This window comes from Sus scrofa, chromosome 10, assembly GCF_054392235.1.
Source record: "Sus scrofa isolate SSC_HxYL_T2T_F1_AM1 chromosome 10, Sscrofa_HxYL_maternal_Yorkshire_Landrace_v2.0, whole genome shotgun sequence".
Classification (NCBI taxonomy): domain Eukaryota; kingdom Metazoa; phylum Chordata; class Mammalia; order Artiodactyla; family Suidae; genus Sus; species Sus scrofa.
This window is the reverse complement of record NC_139392.1, coordinates 57,533,952-57,546,418: the sequence shown is the minus strand read 5'-3', so window position 1 is coordinate 57,546,418 and position 12,467 is coordinate 57,533,952. Positions and strand designations below refer to the sequence as shown.

Genomic DNA, 12,467 nt, shown 5'->3' with positions numbered 1-12,467 from the left:
ACTGTCTTAAATGCCTTTCCTCAGGCAAATATAATCATAAATCAAATTATTCAATGAAACTTCAATATTTAAAAACAAATCTTTCAAAGATGATGCTTTTATGAACACATCTGATTATCCTATTCATTATTTCACTCAATCAATATGCTGAGCACCCACTATGTGGCAGGCACTGTGGTATTAAAGCTTCCTTCTAGTGTCTCCAATAAAAGTCAAAGAGTAAGAGCATCTTACCAACATGGCCTCCTCCAATGGTGTACGTCTTCCCAGATCCAGTTTGTCCATAGGCAAAAACGGTTGCATTATAGCCCTCAATGAGTGACAACACTAGTGGCTTTATACAGGTATTATAAACTTCATCTTGAGTGGAATTTTTGCCAAAAACAAAATCAAAAGTAAAGACTCTGTCTCTCCCAATGATAATCTGTTGGGTGTTTGGAATAACTCTCACACAAGCTTGATGATTATGAAGAACTTCTTTGCACAGCAGAGGTCTAATTCTTACGGCAACTTTTACTGGTATTTCTTCCATGGCAGCTTAGATTTTACTAAATAGATTTTCTACTTAATAGTCAGTATCTAGTGTGAGAAACATCCATTTTACATAAGATCTGGACCCCTGTGTATCAAAATAAAAACAAAATTTAGTTATTGACTCCACTATTCTAATAAACTAACCATTTTCTAAAGCAAAGTCAATTATAGCAGGGTTTGCACCAATATAAGATAGCTACAAAGAGAATATCTGTCTTTAAAAAGATATTATTTACGGATGCAACGATATGATGTCTGGATATGCTGCAAAATAATCTGGGGGGTGGGAGCCATGAGTTGGTAAATGACAAAGTAAATCGCTAAGTGCACAGGATAGAAAGAATTACACCATTCTTTCTAGAGTGGTAATATGTTTCCCAGGTCTCTAACCTAAATATTGAACAACTGGGGAGTTTGATACATAGGGAAATAATTAGGTAATTGTACACATGAACACAAACAGTGCAAAGCAAACCCGTGTATTAGATTTTATAGCTATGTACTGAAAAATAACATCTCGTCTTTGTCACAAATGTTAGAAATTAATCCATGAAAATAGATTTAAGGCCTTCTATAAGTAAATTTAAAACCAAAATTTTCAATTCAAAAGTAACCACAACTAACAGAAAAATTACTGTTTCACTCCTAAATCATGTGGTACTTATTTCTGAAGATCTCTGGTGGAATCAAAACATTAATTAATACATTAAAATTTAATTGGTAGCTACACTTACAATGAACAACCTGAAAAATAAAAGAACAATTTCATTTACAACAGCATTAAAAAGAATCAAATGCTCAGGAATAAATCTAACAAAAGACATGTAAAACTTACACTCTGAAAACCATAAAATATTGTTGAAAGAAGATCTAAACAAATGGAAAAACACCTCATCTTCATGGACTGGAAGACACAACATATAAAATTGGCAATATTCCCCAAATGCATCTAAAAAGTCAGTGAAACACCTATCAAAATCCCAGCTGACCTCTCTGCAGAAATTGACAAGCTGATCCTAAAATTCATAGGGAGAGTTCCCGTGGTGGCTCAGTGGTTAACAAACCCAACCAGCAATCATGAGGATGTGGGTTTGATTCCTAGCCTCCACTCAGTGGGTTAAGGATCCGGCGTTGCCGTGAGCTGTGGTGTAGGTCCCAGACACGGCTCAGATCCCACGTTGCTGTGGCTGTGGCACAGTCTGGAGGCTACAGCTCCAATTCAACCCCTAGCCTAGGAACCTGCATATGCCACAGGTGCGACCCTAAAAAAAAGACAAATAAAATAAAATAAAGTTCATACGGAAATTCAAGGGACACAGAATAGCCAATACAATATTGAAAAAAGAGCCAAGTTGGAGGACATACTTCCCCAATTTTAAAACCTGGCAACAGTAATTAAGACAATGTGGTACTGGCATAGGTCAGACTTAAATATCAATGGAAAATAATTGAGAATCCTGATATAAACCCTCATGTCTGTTAGAACAGCAGGGAAGAAGGAGGCAGAGGCTGGAGCAATGAGATTGCAAGCAGTTTATTGACCAACAGAGTGGTCAGGAGCTCTGCTCGAGCAAGACTCAATGCTGCCCCCCAAGGGGAGTGCTTGGTTTTTTCACAGACAGGGGTCATTTTTGCCAAGTCATGTAGTCTAAGGTTGGTATTTGGGAGTACTATGTAATATTTTTTTTCTTTTTTGGGGGGGGCCTCAACCTTGGCACATGGAGGTTCCCAAGGCTAGGAGTTGAATGTGAGCTACAGCTACTGGCCTACACCACAGGCACAGCAACGCCAGATCTGAGCCGTGTCTGTGACCTACACCACAGCCCTTGGCAATGCCGGATCCTCAACCCACTGAGCGAGGCCAGGGATTGAACCCACAACCTCATGGTTCCTCGTCAGATTCGTTTCTGCTGCTCCACAACTGGGACTCCAGTACTATGTAATCTTTAACTTTCTCCTCAGGGCTATCTTTATTTCAGAAACTCAATCCACCACATGCACCTGTTCCACAAGAAGGAGTCTGCAGGTCTGGAATTGACTGGGTTATGCTGATTTTTTGTCTTTTGGGGCCTTGTTTCATTTACCACCTAAGAATATCTATGGGCCATGTTGGCCGTATGGCTCAGTGGTTACTAAACCTAATAACCATGAGGTTGCAGGTTCGATCCCTGGCCTTGCTCAGTGGGTGAAGGATTCAGCATTGCCATGAGCTGTTGTAGGTCCCAGAAGTGGCTCAGATCCCGAGCTGCTGTGGCTGTGGCATAGGCAAGAGGCTATAGATCCGATTGTACTCCTAGCCTGGGAACCTCCATATGCCAAGGGTGTGGCCCTAAAGAAAACAAAAAGACAAAAAAAAAAAAAAAAAAAAGAGTATCTATTGGCAATTGATTTTCCTTTTTTTTTTTTTTTTTTTTTGTCTATAGGGCCATACCCGTGGCATATAGAAGTTCCCAGGCTAGGGGGTCTAATCTGAGCTGTTGCTGCCAGCCTACCCCAGAGCCACAGCAATGTCAGATCTGAGCCGCATCTTCGAACTACACCACAGCTCACAGCAATGCCAGATTCTTACCCCATTGAGCAAGGCCAGGGATCGAACCCAAAACCTCATGGTTCCTAGTTGGATTCGTTTCCACTGTGCCACGATGGGAACTCCAGCAATTGATTTTCAACAAGAATACCAAGACAATTCAATGGGGAAAGAACAGTCTTTCAACAAGTAGCCATGGGACAACTGGATATCCATACACATAAGAATAAAACTGGATTCCTACCTCACACTATATACAAAAGTTAATTCAAATGGCTCATAAGACTTATGTGTAAGAGTTGAAACTGTAAAATCCTTGAGAAAACACAAGGATAATTATTTGTAATCTTGGATTTGGCAGTGATTTCTCAGATATGACATCAAAAGCAAAAGCAATAAGCAGTAAAAGGAAAAATAGATAAGACGGACTTATTCAAATTTAAAAGTTTTGTGCTTCAAAGGTCATCACCAAGAAAGTGAAAAGACAAATCACTGAATAGGAGAAAATATTTCCAAGTCAAGGCAGAGCCTCCTTGCCTGCCTGCCTGCATCTCTCACAAGCGTCTTATCTTAATAACTCTATTTCTTGCCTATCACTTTGTCTTTCTCTGAATTCGTTCTGCACAGAGCCATGAAGAACCCGAACCTCAGTGACTCCAGACACTGGAACTAAACCCCCAACAAACAGAAGATGTTACGGCAGCATTCTTTATTCCAGAAAGACCACCATACCACAGAACACCAGCTTTGAAAACAATGCAAGCCTACCTCTACCCTGATCCTTCTCTGTGGCCCTATTTTTCACTCCCAAAACTCTTCTAAGGGGGGCACAGTCTTTAAGGCATTAATCTGCTGTGACCCACCTTTGCCTGGCAAAGCCAATAAAGCTTTTTTTTCTCCTTTGCTAAAAAAAAAAAAAAAAAAAAAAATTGAAAGTCATAGATCTGATAAGGATTTGTAACTAGAGTATATAAAGAACTAGAACAAGTCAATAATAAAAAGACAAGCCAACTCAAAAGTGGGCAAAGAATCTGAAAAGACAGTTCTTTGAAGATGATATAAAATTGGCCAATAAGCAATCCGAAGATCCTCAGCATCATTAGCTATGGGGAAATGTGATCAAATCCACAATGAGATGCCACTTCACTCCAACTAACACAGCTCTAATAAAAAAGATAGATCATAATAAATTTTGGCAAGAATGTAGAGAATACAGAACCCTCATGTACTCCTGACAGGAATGTAAAATGATGTAGTCTCTTTGGAACAATCTGGCAGTTCCTCAAAATGTTAAACAGAGTTATCATTTGACCCAGCAACTCCACTCTTAGGTGTATATACCCAAAAAGAAATGAGAGCTTATGTTCACGTAAAAACTTGTACATGAGTGCTCACAGTCTTGGGAGGACAGTGTTTACGTAAAAGTGAAAAAAAAAAAAGTAACAAGTAATCTATGTTCAAGTACAGATGAAAAATAATCAGTTTGGGTGGGACTGGGATCACTGGAGAAGAGTCTTGAACACTATTGTTCAGTAATCTAGGAGACTAATGGACTAAAATAACATTTTCAGGACTACATGCAATGGAAATGTTAATTAAGGCATATTTAATATTCATTAGTCTTCAAAAAAAACCTCTGCAGCAATACTGTGCATTTACAATTTTGTTAGTGGAGGCAGGATTAAGCTGGCAGAGTAGGACTGGAGCTCAACTTCCCTCATAAAAGCAACAAAATTACAACCAACTGTTGAACAACCTTCAACCAAATAGACTGCAAACGATCAAAAAAGATATCCTACTTCAGAAGACAAAGAGGAAGCCACATCCAGACAGTAGGAGGGCCAATTATGCTGATTACACGACATAAGCAACCCCATATCCACCAGGTGGATGGTCCACAGACTGGAAAGTAACTGTACTGCAGAGGCTTACCCACAGGAGTGAGAGTTTTGAGCCCCACATCAGGTTCCTACACCTGGGTATCTGGCATTGGGAGGAGGAGCTCCCAGAGCATTTGGCATTGAGGGCCAGCAGGACTTGTGCATAGGAACTCCACGGGACTGGGGGAGACTCCACTCTTGAAAGGTGCACACAGGCTTTCATGTGCACTGGGTCCCAGGGCAAAGCAGAGACTCTATAGGAATCTAGGTCAGACCTGCCTATGGTTCTTAGAAGATCTCCTGGGAAAACAGAGGGTGACTGTGGTTTGTTGTGGGGGAAGGCCATTGGAGGCAAAGATCTCAGGAATGATCAATAGTGTGAGGTCTCGGAGTTCCCGTCGTGGCGCAGTGGTTAACGAATCCGACTAGGAACCATGAGATTGCGGGTTCGATCCCTGCCCTTGCTCAGTGGGTTAACGATCCGGCGTTGCCGTGAGCTGTGGTATAGGTTGCAGATGCGGCTCGGATCCCGCGTTGCTGTGGCTCTGGTGTAGGCTGGCAGCCACAGCTCCGATTAGACCCCTAACCTGGGAACCTCCATATGCCGTGGGAGCGGCCCAAGAAATGGCAAAAAGACAAAAAAAAAAAAAAAAAAAAAAATAGTGTGAGGTCTCTAAGGGTGGCCATTTTGGAAAAATCTGGCCCCACCCATCAGGGCTGAGAAATCTCAGGCCAAACAATAAACTAGGTGGGAACACAGCCTCACTCAGCAGTCTGCCTAAAGACCCCTGGCATACAGCTGCATCTAATCTCACCCAGAGAGAAAGCCCCAACCACCAGAGGGATAAAAATCAGCTCCACCTACCAGTGGGCAGGCACAGTCCTTCCCATCAGGTAGCCTATAGCAAGCCCCCCTACCAATTTCACCTACAAGGGGGGCAGATACCAGAAGCAAGAGAGGCTATAACCCTATAGCCTGCAAAAAAGAGACCACACCAAAAATCTATACAAAATGAAAAGGCAGAGAATTATGACTCAGATAACGGAACAAGAAAAAAAAACCAGGAGTTCCCGTCGTGGCGCAGTGGTTGATGAATCCGACTAGGAACCATGAGGTTGCGGGTTCGGTCCCTGCCCTTGCTCAGTGGGTTAACGATCTGGCGTTGCCGTGAGCTGTGGTGTAGGTTGCAGATGCGGCTCGGATTCCGAGTTGCTGTGGCTCTGGCGTAGGCCGGTGGCTACAGCTCCGATTCAACCCCTATCCTGGGAACCTCCATATGCCGCGGGAGCGGCCCAAGAAATAGCAACAATAACAACAACAACAACAACAACAACAAAAAAGACAAAAAAAAAAAAAAAAAAAAAAACAGAAAAACAGCTAAGTGATCTGGAGATTACCAACCTCCATGAAACAGACTTTAGACTAATGATAGTAAAGATGATTCAAGATGTTGGAAATAAACTGGAGGCAAAGATTGATAAATTACAAGAAACACTGAAAAAAGAAATAGAAGATTTAAGGATTAAGCAAGCAGAGATGTAAAATACAATAACAAATAAAAAATTCACTACAAGCAACCAACAGCAGAATACAGGAGGCAGAAGAACGAATAAGCAAGGTGGAAGACAGACCAGTGGAAATCACTGATGTGAAACAGAAAAAAGATTGAAAAGAAATGAATACAGTCGAAGAGAACCCTGGGACAACGTTAAACGCACTAAAATCCGTATTATAGGGGTGCCAGAAAAAGAGAGAGAGAAAGGGCCAGAGAAAATATTCAAAGAGGTAATAGTCAAAAACTTCCCTAACATGGGAAAGGAATCACTCACTCAAATTCAAGAAGCACAAGTACTGTACAGAATAAATGCAAGAAGGAACACACCAAGACACATATTAATCAAACTGACCAAAATTATAATTTTGTGAGTGGATAATCTAAAAAGGAGCACAACAACAACAAAAAATTTACATCACTCTACTAAGAGCCCACTGAGAGTGAAGAAAATATCAGCTCCCCTGGGCTGTAAAATCCCAAATCAGAGTCAACAAACTAATGGCCAAAGAGATGCATCTAATCTTCGCAGTTTTAATCATTCTGGTGAATTTCTACTATTTTTCAGAAATAATACTCACGAAATGAATATTTATTGGAAAAATAAATACTCGTAAATTCAGTAAATCTTTTCTTGGATAATTAAGGGCTCTACAATCATTTGGTACTGGAAACTTTTCCAAAGAAATGACAGGGATGTATATGACTTGGTTCGTCCAAAAGTCTCTGAACACTCAGAAGGTTTTGTCATAAAGATTAGTTTATTTCTTTTTTTTAAATACCACCACATTAAAACAAAAGTCATGGTCTATGTTAGGCTAAACCTAACCACTTCCAACAAAATTGCTGATAAAAGATGCCAAGTGAAATTAAGATATTTTTTGCTTTCTTGGTTTTTTAAATTATTATTATTATTATTATTTACTTATTTATTTATTTGTCTTTAGGTCTGCACCCGTGGCATATGGAGGTTCCCAGGCTAGGGGTCAAATGAGAGCTGTAGCCGCCAGCCTACGCCAGAGCCACAGCAAGGCAGATCTGAGCTGTGTCTGCGACCTACACCACAGCTCATAGCAACACCAGATCCTTAAGCCACTGAGCCAGGCCAGGGATCTAACCTGCGACCTCATGGTTCCTAGTCGGATTTGTTTCCCCTGCGCAACGACAGGAACTCCCGGGTTGTTGTTTGTTTGTTTGTTTGTTTGTTTGTTTTTAACAGGAATGCCTATAAACAATCTGACTACAAAGTCAATAGAAATTCAGCTACTCTAAAACCGGTAAGGGCCTATAAACTGGTAACGGTCCATAAACATACAGATGGCACAAAAATACAGATATATATATATATAAGAATTTATGTTTCTTTTTAAAAATCCATACCACTTACACGTCTTCAGATTTTGATCAATTACAGCCATCAGAAGCATAGGTATCATCTCACCAATAAACGCAAAGAAAGGTGAAATCTGATTGGCTGGTAATATTTAGGAACACTCAGTGGAGTTTTGAAATCTCAGTAACAAGAGAAGTATTTGATCACTGATGCCATGTCATTGATCCAAAAGTGTCTATGTTTGCCATCCTGTGCCCTTGGCTTTTCAAAAGTAGTAATTGTCTAAAAGTTACAGTTTGTAAGTAATAAATAGTTTCATAAATTCTCTGGCAGAGTTCCCATGGTGGCTCAGTGGTTAAGGGACCTGACTAGTATCCATGAGGACATGCGTTCGAACCTTGGACTCGCTCAGTGGCATTACCTCGTAGCTGTGGTGTACGTCGCAGACAAGGCTCAGATCCTCCGTTGCTGTGGCTGCGGTGGAGACCCACAGCTACAGCTCCGATTCCACCCCTAGCCTGGGAACATACGCTGTGGGTGCAGCCCTAAAAAAAAAAGAAAGAAAGAAACTCTGGCAAATGGACAGTGAATCCCACAAGGATCTCAGAAAAGGCCCCCGAAGCATAAAGAACTAGATGGAGAAGATAGGAAAGAAAGGGAAACCACAGAGATTTTAAAACTTGGGGAGAGAGAAATTTTATTTTAAAATTGTTTCAAAGGAAGAATGCGGGCATCTTTCCTTCTCAATTATCACCTACTCTAAGGAAAGGGCTTTCAGACTTCCAGAGTTTAGAATGCACAAAAATTTCAACATCCGCCTGTAACAAAAGGAAACCCTCAAGGAGGGTGGACCTTCCTATCCCTCTTCAGATCCTGCAACTGGAAATATGAACACAAGAAATACACAGCATCCGATTCAGTGGAGCTCGGGCCGGGGTTCCCGCGCGCCCCTATCTCCAGGCCCTCCTAACTCAAAGGGCACCCAACTTTTCCAAGCCGCTTGCCAAAGGTCCCAGCAACGACCCCAGGCCTCTCGGGCGCTCTCCTCGGCCTCGCTGGCGCCCCACAGCCCCTCAAGCCACGCCGCGGCGGCTCCTTGCTCCCTAGCCGGCGCCCCCTCCTCCCAACCGCCGGGTGGGGACACCTGCGCAGAGGGCGGGCGGGCGCCGCACCAGACCCGGCCCCGCCAGCCTGCCCCGGCCCGCCTGCGACTCACTGACCGGTTCGAGAAAGCCCGGCTCCGGCGGCGAGCGCAGCGCAGGACTCCTCGGCTTCACTTCGCTCCGCTGCGCCGCTGCTACCGCCGCCGCTCGCGCCTTTTGTTGTCGCGGGTTCTCCCGGCAACGGGTGAAGCCAGCCGCCGACGCAGCCCCGCCCGTCAGGGCGTCCCGCGGCTCCCCGGCGCCCCCCCCCAGCTCCGCCCCTCCAAGCTCCGCCCCCTGGACCCGCCCGGTCAGGGAAGGAGCCTAGAGCCGGCAGTCTGGAAGTCCGCCTCCCATATCCGCTCCAAAGTAAATGAATACCCAGGGACCCCTCAGAGTGCTGAGACAAAGTAACGCTCCACGAGTTGTAAAGTGAATATGAGAGTCACATTACTTTGGAATTTTATCTACCGATTCTATTTATTTTTACGGAAGCACAAAAATCCACATAACATAAAATGAACAGTTTTAAACTGTACAATTCAATGACGTTTTAGACATTCGCAGTGTTGTGCAACCATCACCTCTATTTACAAAACATTTTCATCACCCCCAAAAGGAAATCCCCATGCCTCTGAGCAGTCACTCCCCCAGTCACTGACAACCGCTATTCTGCTTTCTGTTTCTGTGGACTTACCTGTTCTGGGCATTTTGTATGCATGGAATCTGTGGCCTTTGTGTCCGGCTTATTTTGCGAAACAGTGTTTTCCTGATTCACCCATGTTGTACCATGTATCAAGACTTTTATTCCTTTTTGTGACAGAATATTTCTTTGTACAGACATACCACATTTTATTTATCCATTCATCAGTTAATGGACATGTGGGTTTTTCCATTTTGGGAATAATATGAATAATGATGCTATGAACATCATACACAAGTATTTAATTCATTTTTTTCAGTTCTTTTGGGTGTAGACCTAGGAATGAAATTGCTGGGTCATATGGTAATTCGATGTTCATCTTTTCCAATTTAGTTTTAAATTTCTCAGTGCCTCCCATTTTTAGTAGCACAATCTAAGCATCTTCAAAAAGCAGTCCTTTTTTTCATGAAACTTACAAGTGAAGAGGTAGGGGTGGGGGGGAAGCTGTTAAGTTATGAAATAGATTTTTTTTTTCTTTTTGTCTTTTTAGGGCTCCACACACAGCACATGGAAGTTCCCAGGCTAGGGGTCCAATTAGAGCTGTAGCCACTGGCATACACCACAACCATAGCAACGCAGGATCCGAGCCAAGTCTGCAACCTACACCGCAACTCATGGCAATAATGCCGGATCCTTAACCCACCTAATGAGTCCAGAGATCGAACCTGTGTCCTCATGGATGCTAGTCGGGTTCCTTAACCGCTGAGCCACTACAGGAACTCCTAAATTAGATTATTTTGAATTTTGAAAATTCAAAGATGTGAAAATGTTAATTATGTTGCATTTTTGGAATTTTTTTAAAAATTGCCCTTCATGACTGTAAATTGATAGGTCAGACTAGCCTGCTGACAAAACTGCAATGATGACAGTAACAATTTAGGTTTGAGAATCCCAGAGAAGACTAGGTAGCAAGTTTCAAGAGGCTACATGATGGCAGACAAAGTCAGCAAATGCATACCAGGATTAGAATAGAACATTTTCTGTTGCCCCCAAATTGGTGTCTGAGTACAGAGTTGAAGAGAAGGTGTCACTTAAGTTCCCCACATTGTAAAGTGGACACTAGTCATTGTCATCCCCTGCATCCCGAGGGTTTACAGCAGAATAAGGCTCATTCCATTGCAACTTCAGCCGTATCTCCTTTTATTTATTTATTTAAATTATTTTTTGCTCTTAGGGCTGCACCTGTGGCATATGGAAGTTCCCAGGCCAGGGGTGGAATCCAAGCTGCAACTCCCAGCCTATGTCACAGCCACAGCAACACCAGATCTGAGCCACATCTGTGACCTACACTGCAGCTTGCTAGCAATTCTAGATCCTTAACCCACTGAGCAAGGCCAAGGATCAAACTTGCATCCTCGTGGATATTAGTTCTGTTCTTAACCCAATGAGCCACAACAGGAACTCACCCTATCTCCTTTTAAAGCCCTTGTAATAATGGGAAAAAAATAAAAATCATCTAAAATTAAAAAAAAAAAACCCTGTAAACCAGCTATAACGGAAAAAAATTAAAATCATCTAAAATAAATAAATAAACAAAGCCCTTATAAGAGGGACTTGAGGTGCTTAATGAGAGTCATGGGGTCTTAGACCTTGTGGAGTTGGAAATAAAGGGTTCACAAGTGAGAATCTTCCTTCCTAAGTGAAAGGAGGCTCTAAGGATGACCTGGAGAGCCTGTAAGAGCAGCACCAAGAGAAACTGATCTTTTTGGAGTTCCTCATGGCCTAGCAGTTAAGGATCCAGTGTTGTCACTTGTGGCTTGGGTTTGATCCCTGACCTGGGAACTCCCTCATGCTGTGGATGTGGAAAAAAAAAAAAATCTTGAAGTGAAATATGAATACATATCTTAGAATCAGTGAAATAGGACATACTCCTATATATTCATGAGTTTATTTGAGGGGGCCTCTATTCTGTTGCATCAATAAATTTATTCCTGAACCAATACCATACTGTTTTAATCACTATAGCTTTCCTGTATATTTTGCTGTTAGGAAGCCCTTCCTCGTTGTTCTAAATTATCTTGACTACTCTTGACATTTCTCTTCCAACAACTTTTGAATCAGCTTGACAATTTGCAGAAGAGAGTTCCATTGAGATTCTAAAATTGAATTGCAGGAGTTCCCATCATGGTGCAGCAGAAACAAATCTGACTAGGAACCATGAGGTTGCAGGTTTCATCCCTGGCCTGGCTCAGTGGGTTGAGGATCCAGCATTGCCATGAGCTGTGGTGTAGGTTGCAGATGAGGCTCGGATCCTGAGTTGCTGTGGCTCTGGCATAGGCCAGCATCTGTAGCTCCGATCAGACCCCTAGGGTGGGAACCTCCATATGCCTCGGGTGCTGCCCTAAAAATAAATAAATAAATAAAAATAAAATTAAATTGAAATTACAATTAAAGTTTTAAAAATTATAACACATTTTTATAAACAGAGGACAAATTTAAAGTGTAAGAACTTCATGCTTCTTTATGATAAAGATAAGATAGCTCTTCATGATAAAATCCCGTCTTCTTGGAGTTCTCGTCATGGTACAACAGAAACAAATCCAACTAGGAACCATGAGGTGTGGGTTCCATCCCTGGCCTCCATCAGTAGGTTAAGGAGCCGACGTTGCCGTGAGCTGTGGCGTAGCTTGCAGACTTGGCTCAGATCCAGCATTGCTGCGGCTGTAGATTAGGCCAGCAGCTACAGCTCTGATTAAACCCCAGCCTGGGAACTTCCATATGCTGCAGGTGTAGCCCTAAGAAAAAAAAAAGAATCTATAGATGTATGTGTAACTGGGTCACCATGCTGTACAGGA

General features: G+C 42.4%; 1 protein-coding gene across 10 annotated transcripts in view; it reads right to left on the bottom strand.

Annotated features, from left to right (window-relative positions):
* Positions 1 to 9,189, bottom strand: part of KIF27 (kinesin family member 27) — a 91,881-nt gene extending 82,692 nt beyond the window's left edge. For 5 of the 10 annotated variants that reach the window (XR_014817744.1, XM_021064656.2, XM_021064653.2 and 2 more), the window contains exons 1-2: positions 9,048 to 9,189; positions 235 to 619 (exon numbers count right to left, since the gene is read on the bottom strand). Coding sequence is in view for 7 of the 10 variants with exons in the window: in XM_021064656.2 (XP_020920315.1) it covers positions 235 to 532 (298 nt within the window). In the remaining 3 variants the exon portion in view is untranslated. Of the gene's footprint in view, positions 1 to 234; positions 620 to 1,369; positions 1,434 to 8,248; positions 8,373 to 9,047 lie in introns of those variants that run through there. The other 5 variants (XM_084979803.1, XM_084979799.1, XM_084979802.1 and 2 more) reach the window with 2 other exon arrangements.
* Between the last annotated feature and the right edge of the window lie 3,278 nt (positions 9,190 to 12,467).